Source organism: Stegodyphus dumicola, chromosome 4 (assembly GCF_044657685.1).
Source record: "Stegodyphus dumicola isolate Sdum_Otavi_A_Nest chromosome 4, ASM4465768v1".
Classification (NCBI taxonomy): domain Eukaryota; kingdom Metazoa; phylum Arthropoda; class Arachnida; order Araneae; family Eresidae; genus Stegodyphus; species Stegodyphus dumicola.
In genome coordinates, this window is record NC_140771.1 from 160,467,687 (window position 1) to 160,488,006 (window position 20,320).

Sequence of the window (20,320 nt, forward strand, 5' to 3'; positions counted from 1 at the left end):
ATTTATTATTAATTCATATATTAAGAGATTGTATCCTTTAAACTGTTTTCCTTAATCTTTTAATCTTTAACCTGTGTAATGTGCCAAAATATTGTTGACGTTGTTTAAAGTATTTTCCTGTTCGTTTCAAATATTCGTTTATTTCTTATATGTGTTTTTCTTTTTTTCATGTGAAGCTAATGTTGTTGTTGATCCTCCAGTTCTGTATCCGCTCATGGTTCCAACTAATCCGTCGATTGGAGATAATGCCGAAATGCTATGTTCTCTCAAGAGAGGAAGTTTACCGATCAATTTCAAATGGCTTCACAATAACAGAGATGTAACAGCCGTCAGCAAATACAAAATAGTCACTACAGATAAAAGCTCTCATTTCTCTATAGGAAATATACAGGCATCGGATATTGGCAATTATACCTGCGCAGCCAAAAATAATGCAGGTGTCGACAAAAAAACCGCTAGCATTGTAATTGAAGGTAAGAACGAAAATTAGATTACTCTTTCAGAAATGGAAGTTTATTTTAAATAGAATTCAATAATTGGATGTATGCATTTAAATACATTATGAGCATAATAAATTAAAAATTCTACGTTGTACGACATGCTTTTTACCAGATGAAAATGGCTGAAACCTACTCTGTGATTTTACTCCAAACTTATAAAATGTAAGAATTTTGAATATACATGTTGTCTACGTTTTGAAATTATGATACTTAAACGTTTTTTGTAATTAATCCTAGAAATTCTTTTCAGCTTTCTGTATTGTTATTCTGTTACATTTTTGTTACACTGAAGTGTTTGAAAATGCTTATGTATAAATTATTGTCTCCTTCTAATTGAAATAAATACACTTTGTAGAATTAGAAGAGCTTATCTTAAATTTCTGTGTTTTATTTCGCAGTTTCTTTAAATATTAAAAACATTATGTCAACTTACATATGTTTAATACTATCCGCCCGTCATTTCCCATTTTCTTCTGCGAAATGTTCGTTAACTGTTAATTTTATTTTCATATTTTATCTGAAACTCGTTATTAACACGATTTATTATGTGATCTACTTTCCTTCTTTAATTATACGTTTTTACTACATATGAATTTGCATAGTATATGACACAAATTTTGCGTTCTGGCGATTACAGAAATCTAACTATAAATTTATTGTATAATGGCATATCATAAATTACTACTTTACTTTTTTTTTACTATTGCTTAAGCTACAGTCTCGCTTAATCTGCTATTAATTTTCTTATATAAAACATAAATTGTACCACTAATATTTATTTTTCAACTTTGGCTTAGTTGTTCATATCGCAACTTTTACGAATGAAAAAATATTTTTTTTATAAAATTCACATTTTTATTACGGTTTATATTCGATTTTGCCTTATTAATGATAAATAACACATATATAATTATATACTTACTGAAGTATTTACAGTGCTTACTTATGTCAAGAGAGATTTTTAATCTCATGTTTCGATATGTGGCGCTACAGTCAAGCTTCCCTTTAATCGACTCATAACATATCAACTGGAGGAAAAAAAGGAGGTAACTGAAAAATCTCATGCAAAGACCTTCTCAACATAAACATTTCTGTTTTTTATTAATGCTGATACAGTCTTAATCTCAACTATAGGAATGATATTTGTTTACTTCTCAATCATCTTTTATCTGAAAAGTTATCAAGGTAAGTGATTACTTATTATTTTTGCATTAGTAGTGTTAGCATCGAATGCTTATATGCAGTGTTTCTTATACAAACCTGTAATATCTGTACCGCGTATTTTATTAATATTTATTAGCCACAGTCCTGTTTTAAACCACCATTAAGATCTTTAACTCCTAAAAATTTCCTTTTCGATGTAGAAAATAATAACTGCATGATTTGCTTAAACGAAGTAAGGGTTCAGAGAAGAATATTTCAAGCTTTAATATGAGTTATTTAAGTATTCTTGAAACAATTTTTCTGTTTTGAAAAATATATGTAATTAGAAATAAAAAACACTTCACATTTATAATTTTAGTTTTTTATTACTAAGCTGATAACTAAGTTTGATTACACTATGTTTTTCCCCTTTTTTCTAACAGCTTCAGAATTGACTCACGAATCTCCTGTGCTGTATCCTTTAATGGTACCATCCAATCCAACACTTGGTGATGATACAGACATTCTTTGCAAACTGAGAAGAGGAACTGAACCTGTAAAGTTTCAGTGGTTTCATGATGGCAAAGAAATTTCTTCAGATCGCAAGTCGAAAATTACAACATCTGAACGCAGATCTGTGTTTTCAATGGGAAATATCGAAGTGACGGATATTGGAAATTACACTTGTGTAGCTACAAATGCTTACGGTAGAGATTCAAAAACTGAAAGTGTTCTTATAGAAGGTACTTTACAATGTTACAAGGCATTAATTTCATGTTAAATCCTTTTTTTATAATTGTTTAGGTTACTCCGTTTTAGTATTATGCTATATTTATCAGAAGGGTAATTATATATATATATTTAAGTTACTTTCTTGAAGCGAACTGTCGAAATCTTAAGTATTTTTACAACAATCCGGTATGAAGGCCTTTATCTGTAGTAAATTATAATTTTTACTTTTCTGAGATAAGCTGATATTTTAACCGTATTTGAAATAAATTGTTTAATCCGCTTATTTCTCGATCTCTGTATTAGCTCATTATTTTTAAATCCGAAATTATATTCACAAAATTGTGCATCTAGCATTTTAATAATATTATTTTATAATATATTACACTTATGAATGCCTTTATTTTCAATTTGCGTCTCTATTTTATTATGGCTACAGCAAATAAATTATATCTAAGCTTTAAAATAAGGACACTATACGGCGCTACTGTGCACTGTTCTTTGCAGCAAAGTCCTGAAAGCAAAAGAAAAAGCGTCTACAAAATGTAAGTTAGTGATGAATAGTTAGTCATATTAATTGTATTTCATTATGTAAATCTTACATCTTATCATGGTAATATACGACACTAATTCTCTTTGTTTCTTTGATTCCAGACAACATACATGCGAACGACAGAAAGATGAAAATGAATGTTTATTGGCTGCTATTTGGTCCTGTAAATGTAGTCATTTTGTTTTTACGTATCATTCAAGGTAAGTAGAATCAATCGTTTCTCAAAATCAAGCTGTGGCTGGTATATTTAGAACAATATTTTTACTTTTAAATTTGTTTAAAATTCAAAGCACTGTTCCTAGAATTAATATTTTGGAAATATCCTAAGTGATGACTTCTAACTTTAAACGAAATTTTTTATGAATAAATATTTGTAGTAGAATGATATTAAAACAAAATTAAATGCTACTTCCAATTGAATTGTAAACGCGTAATAGACCCCAGTCATGATACTTCGCAAATATTTGGATATAACTTTGAATAAATTGTCAAAAAAATGAAATAAAGTTTTTGAATAATGTTTTTGAAACTCTATTTCATTAGTTAGTTCATAAATTCATTAATTCATAAATATGTATTTTGATGAAGTTTATTAATTTGTTTTTGTTTGCTGTAAAACTCCATTAGATAGATTTCACGAGTCATATATTTTCCACATTTTCCGTTTTCACATAAAGCGCTGTTTAGATCTGTTAATTTAAAAACTTAGACATAAATTATTTCTCTGTAGAGAGAAAATACTTAATCTTTTCAGTACTAATATTTGTTTTTCATTCTGAAAATCTGAAATTTGTAAAATATACCGATTTGTATTTAGAATGAAAGAGTAAAAGGTAAGGAAAAAAATGCTAAATTTTTTCATTAAAAGTCTAAATATTTCTAAATAACATCATTGGGAATGAAGTGGTGAACAAGTCAAAATGGAAATGATACCATAATAATCATTGCGAAGGGATGCAAAATAATTTTAATATATATTTAATATATTTTTAAGAAATAACGTACTTTTAAAAAAATGAAATAACTAAATATATACTTAATTGACATAGTAGCAAATGCTTAACAACAAATTTCATTAAAAGAACTTCACTATTTAAACACTATTATTTATTTTATATGAAAAGCTTTGAAAAAAATGTATTGCGAAGTGCATCTAATAGTGGCCTAATTTTAAACTCTATTTCGACCAGGTTGGTTATATGATATATTTTTAATGTCGTTGACGTGAAGATATTGTCTCAAAGCTTGAGAGTAATTCTCAGATATATTTTTTGGAATCAAGGGCAATCTTGTTCATGGACCCAAGGCCAATCATGAAATGAATTCCTAGGAATACTTCCACTGCAGTTTTATTTGTGTTTTCTGAATTTGCTATTTTTTACATGGATATATATAATAGTTCCATTGACCAAATTATGAATTAAATTGTCATCACACAAAAACGTTTTTAAGTATTCACATGGCGTACATAATTCAAGCAGTGTAACTAAAAATTCTCCTTGAAATACAGAATCAAAGTTCTCACGATCGTTTTGTACCCAAAGAACAGTTCCAATCAGTTTATTTTATTTAATTATTCATTTTCTTTCTTTTTTTCCTTATCTTGTATCTTACTAACTGGATCAGGATTTTTACAATTATACCATTTTACCATTTCATAATTTATAGTTCATCACCCTCCAAATTATTTTTATATTCAATATCTATAACTTTTTATGTTTCTCTTCTACTTTAATTTCAATTAATTTATTTCCAACAAATATATATTTTAGCTATATCAGATGACTGATTACTAACTCCATTTAAGATTTCATCCTTAGAAAAACTACTTGTAACACTTTCGCTATTTCCTTATCTGATCTTCCAAGTCAAAATTTTAAAAATCTCCATTCATCAACAAATAAACTATCTGATCAATGATGAAATTTTTGATTTTTGTTTTGATATTTTGAAAAATATCACATAAAACCATTTTGATTTTTAAGGTAGAGAGGGAAAAAATTGTAAACTTACTTAATTTATTTTAAAATTTATAATTTATTTTAAAATTTAAAATTATTTATTTAAAAAATTTAAAACTAACTTATTATAGACTTATTATTACTGTTATTCGTTTTAGGATTAATTTTTACCGTTTAAACACATTTAAGAATTTCATTCCCAACTGCGTTAGTTTAATAATAATAATAATAATAATTAGAAGTAGAAAGCTAGCAAACGAAAAGGTAATCTCTTAAATAGTTTTTCTTGTAAATTTCAAATTATTCTAAAATTTTACTTGTGAAATACGAAAAGTTTTTCAGTCTTAGTGAAAATATATTTTATGAAATACCCTTTTCTTCAAATATTTGGAATAAATAATGTGTTTTAGAAGCAATATAACAAAGTTAGGATAGTCAGTTTACATTATGTATTGCATTCCGTATTCCCCCTAGCGTTCTAGTGCTAGGTTCTGAAAATTTTAAAAATATTTGCATATTTTCTCCCTTACTCTATTTACATAGCTTTCCCCCTCTAAGGTTTTTTAATTAGTAAATTGCTTTTCCTTGATTATTTCTAGTTTTATTCAATTAATTTATCACTTTGTATTTATATTTTTGCATTTATTATTTGGAAAGTATTTTGTGCTGTTTCTTCGTTAAGCTACCTTGTCGTCGCAGATGTTATCAGATTTAAGAAACTTTCCAAACATGTGATTTCATCTTACACTGTTATTTACGTTCCAGATCATTGTATTCTTATTTGTTGCTGATGTGTTCGATCTTTCGAAATTCGAGTCTTTTCTTCTTCCCTTTCTTCTTTCTTCCTCCGATGTCCCTCTTGGCAACTGTGATAAAAACTTATTTATATGACATGCCCCTGGAACGTTCCATTTCAAAATTTTCTTCTAATTATTATTTTATATTTGTTCTAATTATGAATAAAAACTGAGCTGTATATAACATTTAGCAGTTTAACATATATGAGCACAAACTACTAATTTAAAAGCTTAAAATGTTAGTGTAATAAGAATGTCCGTGGCTGAAACTACGAGTAGTAGTGTGACAATGCACTTTTTATGAGTGCAATTAAAACTATTCATTACTATTTAAATATTTAGAATTCGTATACAATATTTGATTAAAAAACAGTTTTAGGAAAAACTTCCTAAATAAATAACACAGAAAGAAAGAAAATATTTACTCTACACAAAGATAGTAGCACAAAAAGTAAAATATTTTCTCTTTTTATTGTGCATCGTATACATTTTTTGAATATTTATGAACTAGTGAATTTAGTTATAATGTTTATCAACTAAAATTAGTTATTATCGTAATTTATGTTTGTGTCATTAATTTTAGAAACCTTAATCATTCAACCTTTTAGATACCTTGCTATTAATTTTAATACTTAAGTTTACTTAGTTGTTTAGTTGCACCTTACTTGCAACTAAAACAAATAAGCTCAGTTTGTTAATTGATCTTCACGAATATCATTCTTAATTCAACTAAATTTTTGAATTAGTATCCATTTAATTCACCTAGATTTATAATGTTATCAATATTAATGCACTGCTTGGATGCAAATTTGTGCAAAATGCCACTGTTTTTTCAAACTTATGCTAGTAACCTGTTCTTACAGCATGCTGCTCTGGAGATCCCCCTGTTCTTTATCCATTGATGTTACCTTCAAACCCTTCCATTGGAGACAGCACTGACATTCTCTGTAGTCTTAAACGAGGAGCTCTTCCTATTCAGTTCAAATGGATGCACAACAGCAAAGATATAAATTCATTCCCCGATGTGAAGATATCAATTTCAGACAGGCGTTCCTTGCTTCAGATCAGTGCTTTACATGCTATTCACATAGGGAATTACACATGTCAAGCTAGTAACGTGTTTGGTCACAACAGTCAAACTGAGTTGCTTATTTTAGATGGTATGTGCGTTGAATTAAATAAAATAAATTTCATAATATAAAATTCTGAGTATCCGTGCTGCAATTTGATTACGATTTTCCATCAAATATTAGATATTTGATTTTTAGTATTTACTTTATACATTTTATGCATTTTATGTTATTAGTTACCTTAATATTCGATACCAAATACTTTGAAGTGCTGAGGGGAATGTATTTGCAGTTATTCTCATTATTTCTGTTAATTATTTCTGTTAATTATTTCTGTTGTTTCCTTTATGAATTTTACAAAATTCAGTAGAATATCTGAAGTTTATTAATTTAAACTATTATATTTTAAAATAAAATTTCGAAATAATTGTTCGAGTATTTTCATAATAAAAGGAAATTATACATTTTATATTTAATGTTCTTCCTTATTATCGATATTATACTATAGTACTCGTAAACCGTGACCGAAAGAGCACTGCTACTGCTCCAGTATGTGGCGCCCCACATCAGAGAATATACTTCATAAAATCATTCACAAACAACTCTTTTGCGGAATAGGTAAGTGAATATTACTTGATTTTATTTTATAAGAAAATAAATGCAGATTTATAGCAGATTGACATCATATTCTTCTTGTTTCATATCCTATTTTATATGAATAGGTGTTAAACTCGATTCATTTTAAATTGATTTTCTTTAAAAATATTATTATACTTACTACTTTATTTTTGATTTTAGATGTATTCAATTAATATTTTGCATCAGAAATTTCTACCTTAGTCTTGAACGAAAAAGAATGTTACTCAGCTCATTTCTGTTTGTTTCCATATTTTTGAGCTCTCAAGGTAAGATAGTTATGATGAAATTTATTTTTAAGAACTTATGTATTTTTTAACGTACACGTTTAATCAGATTTCTCAGGGTTTTGTACAGGAAAGTAGTTAAGATTATCAATTCAATAACTTTATTAATTTAATACGTTAATTCTATATTAGTAGATTATGGTAACATTCTATATCTTGTATTTATTTTAACATCAACAATTTTAAGAAAATGCGTTTGTTAAATATTTTGAACTGTTTTTCATGTAAAATATCTGCACGCATTTCATATGTATTAATTCTTTCTACTAAGGTATGCAAGAACCTCCTATATTACATCCCCTCAACATACCTCCAGACCTTGGAATAGGAGATAGTCTAGATATTATATGTAGCTTGAAAAGGGGAAGCATCCCTGTAACATTTGAATGGAAAATAAATAATCGAGTTCCTGAAAAAAGAGTTGGAATTCAAATCAATACATCACAAAAAAGATCTGTTTACATTATTGATAGTATATCAGCATCTGACGTTGGAAATTATTCATGCACTGCAACCAATAACGATGGTTCAGATCAAGTTCGAGGAAACTTAGATGTTGAAGGTATAAACAAATTACCTATGATTATCTTAATTCCCCAAAATAATATTAGTCGAACTTTAATAAAAACCTCTAGTCTATTTTTAGAAAATCAATTAAATATATTGCATACATATGTAGCATGAGTTTTCTTTATGTGTGACTTATTTTCTTATAAGATTTGCTTTCTGGTGTCATAGCTCTTTATTTTGAGAAAGTGCATTGATTTGTTTTAATGAATTTAAATTTTTATCAGTTTATTTTATTGGTGTCATCAATTGCATTTAATTATATGAACAAGTTTTTCTTCATAATATACGAATAATAACGAAGCAAAACTCAACTGTAATCTGGCAACAAGCTTAGAATATAGCGCTAATGTAGCACTGGTGCTTCTGCTTATCATATGTTTTCGGAATATCTTTAGAAAATAAAAGTTAAGGATACAAAGAAAAATGCAGGTATGTATGATTTCAAAATAATAAGTTTGATGCTTATTTTCTTTAATTAAAATTGCTTAAAATAATTTTTTACTTGTTCTCAACAGAATACAGACATTAAACAGCGTTATCATCCCACCAAGTTATCTTATCTGATGTTTTTGCATGATTTCTTAATATACTTGTGCTTGCTGCTAATAAAGAATACCATACATGGTAAGAACAATTCTGCTTCTTTCAAATAACAATCATACAGGAGTATGCATACTATAGAAAACTCATTAAAGTAGATACATAATGTGATTGCTATAGATGTACGACGTAGGTAAATAAATACTGAATTAAGCTATGAAATTTTAAACTACGCATGTATACTTAAATATCTTTTTATTATTCAAGAACATTTCTTTCATAATATGAATTTCAGCTGAGTATTTAGTAAATATAGGATAATAAATATCTGAAGACCTATTTCATTTTCCTGAAAGTTATCTGAGGTAATCATATAATATAACATTGAATTTCATTATGTCTAAATCTTCTGAGGAATTGCATCACAATAAGTAACTCTTGGAATATTTAGTTCAAAATGTAATAGGTTTGAAGAGTTTAAAACAAAAAATATATTTTTTTTTCTATTAAATAATAGAAAGAATAAATTATTTTTTAATAATTATTGTACCTGAATATATGAATGCATTAAAATTAAAAAGGGAAGTAAGTGAATTTTAAGTTTTTATAGAGAACTAATAATTCCTAATTTCAAAATTAAGTGGATAAACTATTTTTCTTTCAGCACAAGCTACTGGAACACCAGTTCTTCATCCACTGCTTATACCTCCAGATCTTGGGCTTGGAGACAGCCTAGATATAATATGCAGTTTGAAAAGAGGGAATACACCCGTAAATTTTGAATGGATTCTCAACAATAAGAAAGCTACTGATGTATCAGGCATAAAAATTAATACGTCTGAAAGAAGATCTGTTTGTATTATTCAAAGTATAAGATACGATCATATTGGTAACTATACTTGCAAAGTATCTAATGTTGATGGGTATGATGAAGCTCATACTGAACTTAAAGTTGAAGGTAATAAATGAAGTTACATTAAAGAACATATTCTTGTCCTCTACGTATAACAAACATATAACTGTATTAATTCAACGAAGTTTCTTCATTTAACAGAAATTTTTTCTATGTGTTTTAAAAGATATGTTTTGCATAAAACATTGCAAAACGTTACATGTAACAATAATAATGTTTTCGATGGGCAAGGCATTTAAATGTCGATAAAGAAAAAACTCCTGTAAATGCTTATTAGTAATCGAAAGTTCAGTCACTTACATAGTTTTATATGAAATTTTATTATTTCTGTTGAAATTTTATGATAAAACCGTTTTAACTCTCCACTTCTACGATATGTGGCGCTGCAAACAAGGTGAGTTTTCGAAGTATGTATAATCTCAATTTTGTGACTCTAAATACTCTTCTTATGTCTACATACATTCGTACATTTCAGATAACTTGACGGGATGGCAAAGAGCTCATTTTACTTCTTAACGTTTTTAATATGGATCTGCTTTCAACGTAAGTTGTGGTAATCTTTTTATAGCGCAAAATATTTGTATTATGTTTCTTAAAAGATTTAGGCTATTGCACAATGCTAATTATAATATAACATGTAACCTATATCTGGCACTCGAACATCTAAAGAACATTGTTTTGAAGAAATTTAATTTAAAAACTACTAATACCCTTTTTAGAACTAGAAAATACTGATTATTTTATTACATACAATAAGAACAGATCTCTGGATAGTTTTACTGTAGCTCGTAAATCAAGTATACTTTAGAATGTACTAATATAGACGGGTATTAATTATCTGCTTTGAAATTATTCGCTGAGGGAAATGATGAATAATTATACACATTATGTATTGTTTTTTATGCAAATAAATAAATGCTTGTTTGTTAATGCTAAATTTATAAAGCAATTTTTATAAATTCGCATGCAAATTTTCAGATATTCCCTGCCCCAGAAGACAATTATGAATCTGTTGTTTGTTTTCCTGCTGCAAGGAAATAGTAACAGAAAAGCTAGCTTTACAGGTTATCTTAAGTAGTGAATAGAATTTCGTAATTTTACGTTTTGTGCTTCAAAATTTGAAGTTTTAAATTAGAGTTAGAAAATTAGTTATAAATTTGCTTTGAAAAAAGCGTGATATAAAAATGTTCAATATAGTTCAATGATATTTTGCCCCTTTTTCTGGAAACACAGTAAAATTTTTTAAGTAAAATTTCTTCTGAATCAAAATCTAAAGAAAGAAAAGTATTCTACTAAAAGATTTTATAAATGAAATTAGATTACGTATTAATGAGATGAACTTTTTAAGATCTTATAGTCAAAAAGAAGAAAATGATTTATATGTCTGTTATATCTCCATTAAAATAAAGGGTTTTCATTTAAATGAATACAAATATTTAAAATATTCTGAAAATTTTTATAATGATCATGTTTACACTGTTATGAATGAATTCAAAATGACTTAATCGCATACTTAGATACTGACTTAATTTGTTTGAGATGACATTATTCTTATATTTTACTTGTCCTTTTTTTCGTATTTTTCATTATGTTCATTAAGAAATCAAAAGATAACATATGAAATAGTTTTTTCAAAAGTACTTGAGTATGTCACACAGTTTGCTGCGGTTTATTTCTATTTTACATATATTCTGAGCAAATATTCCTTCAAAGCATGCAGTTGAGACATTAAGTTTGCCAAAGCAAGTTATGCTAAAGCTAGAATGCTTTTCATAACGGAAATACTTGTTTCATATACTTAACTATTTTTAAAAACAAATAATTTTAACATGCAAAACTTTTGGGTAATAAAATTACATAATAATTACCACTAAAAAAATATTCAGTGAATAACTTTATAATGAGATTTCAATTAGAAAATGAAAAATACTTTGCATAATGCAATGTAATAAATAATTGTTTCTGTGAAACATTCTTCTAATTATTTTTACTAAAAGAGAAAATGCATTCTTAAAATAATTATGTATAATGTTTTTTGTAACATAACACTTCGATTCCATCTTTCATATTTATCATATTGTTTTCCGCAAAGATGGGATACACTTTATTATAGTCAGACACAAAATATAGATTTCGTCCACGATAAAGTTTCAGTCTAGAGTATCGGAGTGCCATTTTTTTAAGTGAAGTTAAAATATGATGTGAAAAATTATAAAATGATATGCGCTTTAAAGACTTGCATGCTAAGTTATAGGCCACAATCCACTGGTCAGTAGATATGATGACAATGCCATTTTGGGTTGAATAATATCGTCTGGAAGCTAAAGGTGCCATTTGCAGTTGCTGTAGAAGATAGTTAATGTGGCAAGCATAATGAAAGAACTTTAGTAAGAAAAATCTGTTCTGATGTAATATATGAGAAATTCTCTTATAACTTAATATCGTTATGTAATGATCGTATTATATATTTCGAAATACATGTGAAATTTTAAATTGACATTTAGAATGTGCTATGGCATACAGAAATTAGTTAGCACATTACATAAAAATAATGTTATAATGCGTTTTCATTTAGAAAACTTATATAACTATAAAAAAAAACTATAATAAAAAACTTATATAACTTATATAACTATAATAAAAAACTTATAAAACTATAAAAAAAAACAAATAGATTGTATTGGAATATGAAGGTAAATAATTCACTCACGTTTTACTTTTAAATTTATAATCAAATTATCATATCGATTTTGGAAGGGACAGTTTGTATTTTAACTTCCTAGAAGACAAATGGTTATCTATTGTTTTCGCTCAGAAATTAATCTCAGATATAGTATAAAAGTTTCACACGCATGTTGTGCACCGCCATGCTTATGAATTTCTGCATTTTAGTCGAGTATATATAAATGAAGCATGTAATCTCAAAAGTGGTTTGAAATCATGTCAAAAAAGGAACTGAAACTTAGATTCGAAATTGTGTTCAAAATCTTTTCTTCTTAATGTTTAATCATGATTGCTTATACATATTTATTTAAAACTTTGGGGTTATAAGCATTTTTATGCAATCATTTCCTATTGCTCTTTTCTTTCAGTTGGAGCCTGTGAAATACCGAATTTATATCCCATGTTTGTCCCACCGAATATTGGATTAGGCGATCCTGTAGAATTGCACTGCAGCCTGAAGAAAGGAAGTCTGCCAGTTACTTTCACGTGGTTCCTGAACAGTGTCAGGATTACAAACAATTCTAAACACAATTTGAAAATAACAAGCACTCAGAGGGGATCTCTTTTTAGCGTCGAAACGCTTAGTGCACAAAATATTGGCAACTATACTTGTCAGGCAACTAATGATTTTGGAATTGATAATGCTAGTGTTTTAGTCTATGCTGAAGGTGGGATAAGTTGCAATAATTAAAAAATTAAATTTACTTTTATACGTAAATAAACGATATTATACAGAGTTGTTTTAATTTTATAGAAAATTGTCTGAACTTTTGTTTTCTTGAATTCACATATCGTAAATCTATGTTTTTTTTAAATACTGTAGTTAAAATTGCATAAATAAATTTAATACACTATTATCATTTTTGTGCATGGTATGTGTATACGAAACTGAATATTAAGTAACTAATGCAGTCTTTTATATATTAATCAGAATTTTCTAAAAGTTATTATTTTTCTGCTGTTGGTATTATTTATTTACTATTCTTACAGAAATTACGCTTTCCACTGGTGTAATTATGCATATAGTATTTTGACGTTCTCTTTCTTATATAATGCAGTGTATAGCATATTATGTTATACAGTCCAAAGAAGCGAAAATAAAATGAATTAAAAGACGTTCTCAAAAACTTGTGATTTCATTAGTCGATATTCACATAGACAAATTATTTTTCATTTCTGTGGGTAAACTTTATAACAACAAGAGTATTGCAGCGTAAATTTTCGACCAGAAATACTTTACGGTATAAATTTCCCATATCAGCATTTGATTTGTTTCTTTTCTTACATTCATGATGGAAGTTGATGTGCAATCGTTAAGGCTACGTTATTTATTGTTTAAAATTCTTTCCAATAGTATATAAAAATTCTCATTATATATAAGAGTATTAATTTTTAATATTGTCTTAGTTTAGAGAAGTTATATACCATAAATTCAGATTTAAATGAAAACATATTACTTACATAAAATCCAGTGTACACATAAATGCTGATATAATGTACTATTTCTGATTTAATGTGCAATTATTTGTGTTTTCATAATTTATCTGTATCATTTCATTTTTATACATAATATGAGTTGTCGTCTTAATATTGACCTCTTCCTAGAAGAAAGATAGAAAAGCATATTTTAATCAAAAAATATTATATTCATTTAAAATATATTTAAATTGAAACTTTTAATGAATTATTATATTTTTTACAATATGAACGAAATATATATAGGTAACATATTTTTATTTATTTACTTGTGAGTTTAAATGAAGTGACAAATTTTTTTAAGTATCTCATAGCTTGTTTTAATGATGATTTTAAAGCATTGGAATTAATTTATGGTGTAAAATTTGCAACTATTAATTTTGTTATCTTTCATATATATAATTCTGAATATATATATCTATATACTATATATATCCAAAATTATAAGAATTATTTCTTTTTATAGTTTTAGAAGAATGCTGTGTTTTAGGCGTTTTACGTATATTAGTATTAAGCAACTTCATATACGGTATTTCCTTTCTTGTGATCAATGAATTTATATTATATACATTGTTTACATCTCTGATCTGAAATATTGAAATATGAATCGAGTTAATTCCTCGTATTCATACATAAGGCTTGAACAACATTTTGCATGAATACATGAGTACATAATTTTCAATTCTATACATAAATTTTCATTTACTTAGAACAAATAAAATGATGTAAGCATACTGAATTTCGTTTTTATAGTCTTATTTCAATGCACCATTTTTTAATAATTTTTTTAAATTCTTTTTTTGTGACTTTTTTGAAAAAATTGTTTTTTAGTCTTGTGCAGAAAGCATGGTTTAGAAATTAAAAACTGATCACTTTGATTTTGCTCGCTTTAGTTCCCCCTCACTGGACGAAAGAACCAATGGATACAACTGCTGCTAAAGGTTCGGGTCTTGTTGTGGATTGTACGGCTACAGGCCATCCAACACCTAGAGTGTCCTGGAGTATACAGAAAAGTTAGTTTTGAAATATCTTTATTATGATAGCATTATTAACTCTTAAGCATCTAACTACAATTTTACATATAACTACAATTTTACATCTTCAGAAAAAAAAAGCAAAAGTAAAGAATCCCAACACAGTACTATTTTATTAAAATTAATATTAATCCTCCTAATAATTTTGTTCAAGCTTTTTGTTGAAAACTATATTTCATCAAATTATTTCAGCAAAATTCAGTACAATGAACTCAGATTTCAAACATGAATACTTAGGTTTCTGAAGATAGAAATACGTAACATAAACTTCTGATATTTAAAATTGTATAGACGAGTTCCATAGGGTAAATATATGAAAATAAAAATTCTGCTATTGCTTACATTTGAACCTTAATGTTCTGAAACGTGCTAACTGAAGCACCGGAACTTCATTTCTCACATCTTCCATCGCACGTAAGAAGCAAAAGATCTCAGTTGATCAGTCCAAGTTCTGTTATGAATTATCGTCAGGAGTTTAGTTCGGCTGCGATATATAGGGAATTCAGGAGAACTACAGTATCTAGAAATATTTAAAACTAAACTTTGTTCTCAACAGAAGTCGAACTTAAGTCCTCGATGTGACAGACCAATATTCTAAATATTGCACCACAAAAGCGCAAGGAAAGAATGATTTTAACGATGAAATAAATACATGAAGTACACTCTCTTAAAATCTAGAATTAGTGGCATCTAACTTCAGAAGATTTAGGTTTGAAAGGAACTGAAAAATAAAAAGTTATATACTTATTCAAAACTAAACATGAGATAAAACCAAAAATTCAAATGGTTATCTCTGCTCTTAAATAATGTGCTTTTAATACCATTGAAATATTTAAACATTAAAAAATATAAAAATGTACCTTAATTACATTAAAAACATAAAATTCTTGAAAGACATCATACGTCATATTCATTTAAATATAACGTCATAGAACTGGAAGAAAAAAGCTCCGGTGCAAAGCTTAAAATTAAGAATATGCTTTTTATGAAATTATAAAAATATGTTTAGTCTATAGTCAACTATTAATAATAAGATACTTATTAAGATAATGTTGGTTACTTGTCTAATTATCTTACTAATGAAGTTTGAATTTTTAACTATTGTCTTTTAGATAAAATATAATAAAGTTAACGCAAGTATATTTTTATGATACATACAGCTGGAATTCATTTACAAGCACAAAAAATAAAATTGTTTTAAGCTCAGGCAATTATTTACGCAAGAATTTGCTGTCTTTTTGTTATTTATTGCATAGAAAAGTCCTAAATCATATTATTTTAAATTTATACTTTAAATTCTAGTAAATATTTTAACATCCTTATTCTGTTATTAGTTCTATAATATGTAAAATTTAAATTGTCAACTGCTGTTAAATTAATAACGGGAGTGGATAGTTTATGTCATTTATGAGATCATAAAAAACTGAATAACTATAAACGTTATTAAAATTACATAGTTTGATAAATTTATTGATGATTTATGATTTTGGAATTGATAATGCTAGTGTTTTAGTCTATGCTGAAGGTGGGATAAGTTGCATTAATTAAGTTTAAAGTACATAGCAATAAATTATTTATTTTAATTAATAAGCTTCAGTAAATTTTAAAAAGTCTAATTAAAATTTCTTCATGTTAGCAAATCGTAGAGTTCCTCCTGAATAAACAAGCGAGCTAAAGAAGAATATACGAACCTTTGCCACAGCTTCTAAGTGATAGCATTTCTTCTTACAAATAAGGAAAATAATTCAAAATAGATTAAACAGAAAAAAAGAGAATTCATTCTAACCCTTTTTGACACAAAAGTGATATCATAAATTTAGTCGTAAAAGTGTATGATCACTTTCTGTAGTAAATTCAAAACTGTGGAATTCAAACGAAGCAACATAATGCAAATTCGCTCACTGAATTCTTGAACTGAAAGTAATTTCTACGGTTAAGCAACTATGCAAACTGTCATCTAACTCCGAAGTTCCTAAAAAATGCTTTATTCATTCTCACATTAAAGACGTTACAAAATGGGAACGATGTTACAGAACAGAAAAATCAGTTCTAGGCTTCAGAAATTGAACTTTCTGCAGAGCGGGCTCTGTTTCTGAGTCATCTTGACTTACGTACATAGAATTATACATAGAACTGCAAAATAATGAACCTGCTAAGCACAGAAACATAGATATATAACAATATTACCTAGAACTTAGAAACTATGCGGCATACACAAACAATGTTCTAGAATTGCAAAAAATTAAGGTTAAAAAAAGAAAGAAAGAATACCAAATAATTAGTAAAAAAATACAAATTAGATTGAAATAATATGCAACAAAATAAACAATGAAATATGAAATACGAATATACTTACATAAAGTTACAATGCAAATAAATTTGTCTTTTTAAAATGCTATTCTGATTTATTGAAAATAAATAATCAATTTTGAGACACTGAAAATAAATTTCAGTACAAATTATAAATTTTATGTAACATGAAATAAACCTTCTGTGTATTGCATTCCCCAAAAAAGTCTTCCGTCTAAGAGTTTTATACTTTTGTATCATTTTTCAATAGAAAACATGTAATATTCTGCCTCATAAACATGCACAAAACCTCTCTGCTTTATTTATCTTTACGATTTCTTAATGTTTCTTAATGTAAGAATGATTTATATAAGATCTTCTTAGAGTTATCATTTTATTCTGAATGTAACAGATGCAGAACATCGCGAACCCATTCGTGGAGATGGGCAGTGGACTACTGCTTCCAACGGGTCTCTCATTTTTTCAAGGGTGGACGAATCAGATGCTGGTGTATATGTATGTGAAGCACATAATGGCATAGGACCAGGAATATCCAAGAGTATACAAATCAGTGTACACGGTAATTTTTTATTGCTTTTCTCCAGCAGTTAATTAATAAAATAAATTACTACTTCATATGAGAAGGAAAAAGAAGGTAGTTTTAAAAATTAGCGCAAATGTATAAAATTTCACATGATTATGTAATACACATTAAAATTAAAAAAAATATACTTATAATATTTTGATTCAGATTTGAAAGAAATTGAGATAATTAGTTTTACCGTAATCTAAACTTAAAACTGTCTCGTTTTTAAAGGATTATTTTAAAGATACTATAAATATCATAAAAACATGACAAACATTTATTTTAGACATTATTTATTTATATAATAGTTTCAAATTATTAATGAATTGAAAATTTATAATAACTTCAGTCAGAGCAAATCATATATAATATTTTATCAAAATATTTTACAGCCGCAATATTGATAAAGTATTATTTTATTGTATTATATGCAGTAGAATTCAAAAATCTTGCAAATACGAGACTTTGCTGGATTATCGTTTTAATATAGCACAATGTCCCAAAACGATTTGTTTACATTTTGGAAGATATTGAGGAATGAAAAAAATGTTTCATGTAAGAATTCTGCAAAAATATTTAATGAGATAAGTTAATTTGCATATAAACGTGTAGAGTTCCTCACTTTGTAAAGGCTAAGTTACTGTTGAACGTGAAGAATCTTAAGAACTAATAAGCGAATAATCTCTTGAGTTCGTGCAACAAGAAACAACAAGATGGAAGGGTAAATAACCCTTTATCATTCAGATAAGATTTAACAGAACTCCGTCTTGGAGTGTACAATAAAAGCAGACTTGGGCTTGAACTTAAGAGACTAAGAAGTAAACTAAAACTAACCTAAACTAAAAAGAGATATAGCCGAAGCGATCAAGATTCTAACCGAGTTGGCCCCTTAACGCGAAGACTGCGAAGCTATCAAGGGCCTGAGTACGGAACAGCTTTGAGGGAGAGTAGCCAACAAGGCAGACGCTCGCTAATCAGAAACTCTGATTCTCTCTAACTCAGCAAGTAGAACTTCGCGGTTAAATACCGCTCTTCCTCATTATATATTCTGACTTGATTCCAAAACTACGTTCTGGTCGGAAGTAGTAAGTTGAAGTTAAGAATCGACAGGAAAGGAACTTAAAAAAAATTAACTGTTAATAAAATTAACATAATCTTTACAAACGTATTCATAGTTTAATTATATTTGATCAGTTTTTTTAAAGTATCATGATTATAGTTCCATGTAGTCTCTTCAAATAAAATTATTTGCCTATCTCATAGATTACTCTCTTTATTTTTAAAGACCATTCCGCAGAAAATGAACATTCATTATTTCTCCAACACTGTATTTTTATTTTCAGAAATTTTTTTAATATATTAAACACTTCACAAGTTTGGTACCAAGTGATCTTGGTTAAAATTTGTTTCTTCATCATCACTCTTTATTTTGCTTCTTTTGCCATCTGTAGATTCAACACAATTTGAATGATAAAATCGTTACATAATTCTTCAACAATTAGTTCATTTTATTTACAATCCACTCAGTAATTTTGTGTTTTGATAGCATTATTAATATATGACAGCATAATATGAAGGAAAATTTTCAACTATTTTCAGTAACTCATAATGGCAGGTCATTGGATCCTCAATATTTTCGCCTTGTTTGATGTATTTTCCCTATGGCATTTAGCCACAATTTTTGCCAAGTGTTTGGTACTATTGCGTTATTTACATGTTTACAAGCAATAGAAACTAAGAATCTTGTGCCTTTTATTTATTTAAGTGAATACTATAATTATAATTTATTAAACTTTGCATGAACGAGTTCTGGCATTTACATTTAACGTTTTAAATAAATCCTTTATCTACAGGTTGTATCAAAGTTGTTAACTCCGACGGAAGATATAGTTCCCATTACTATTTCACAAGCTGTAAGATGGATTCTATAATTATCTAGAAGCTTCATACTTCGCCTTGCAGTTAGTTGCTGTGATAGTCAGGCTTAAAAAATATTTTAACAGATAGTACAAAGCGGTTACGAATATCCAGCTTTTGATGCATTTTAAAATGGCGCATTTTTCTTTCATTCCCAATCATTCATTATCAAGTTATGAAAATGTTTTAAATAAATAAAGATAAAAAAATGAAGGGGTATATAAACACGATGTTTTTAAAGAATTGATTGAAAAAGGTAAGCAGTTGATCCTCTGTTGAGCATTCTCTGAGCCTTTCTAAATGTTGCCAAAAATGAAATATCAGCGGCACCATAGCAAAGCAAGAATATTGAAGAGTGAGATGCCGTATTGTTGGATGCTGTTTTACTGTATTTATTATTGCCACTGCATTTATTATTTATTTTTCCACTGAATTTATCATTATGTAATATATTCTCTGCCAAAGGAATATTAATTGGAAAATATTTCTTTGGTACAGAATTTAGAAGATTTAATAAACTTATCAGCAATTCATTATACTGAGTTGTCCGTTAGTGTTCATTAAATTTCAACAAATTCAAATGCTTCTGAAATTA

General features: G+C 27.5%; 1 protein-coding gene and 1 long non-coding RNA gene across 15 annotated transcripts in view; one reads left to right on the plus strand and one right to left on the minus strand.

Moving 5' to 3' along the window:
- Window positions 1-20,320, plus strand: part of LOC118187907 (cell adhesion molecule Dscam1-like) — a 151,101-nt gene that overhangs the window by 33,319 nt on the left and 97,462 nt on the right. For 6 of the 14 annotated variants that reach the window (XM_085815693.1, XM_085815690.1, XM_085815694.1 and 3 more), the window contains 2 exons: window positions 14,793-14,912; window positions 17,635-17,802. In XM_085815693.1, the coding sequence (XP_085671819.1) occupies window positions 14,793-14,912; window positions 17,635-17,802 (288 nt within the window). Of the gene's footprint in view, window positions 1-176; window positions 474-1,533; window positions 1,686-2,086; window positions 2,387-3,007; window positions 3,126-6,546; window positions 6,844-7,324; window positions 7,372-7,551; window positions 7,659-7,947; window positions 8,239-8,516; window positions 8,676-8,761; window positions 8,871-9,450; window positions 9,745-9,797; window positions 10,243-12,791; window positions 13,092-14,792; window positions 14,913-17,634; window positions 17,803-20,320 lie in introns of those variants that run through there. The other 8 variants (XM_085815696.1, XM_085815683.1, XM_085815692.1 and 5 more) reach the window with 8 other exon arrangements.
- The window catches only part of LOC146997737 (uncharacterized), a 44,711-nt gene continuing 39,149 nt past the window's right edge, over window positions 14,759-20,320 (minus strand). The window contains exon 3 of the long non-coding RNA XR_015040814.1: window positions 14,759-14,895. This is a non-coding gene — a long non-coding RNA (uncharacterized LOC146997737). The remainder of the gene's footprint in view (window positions 14,896-20,320) is intronic.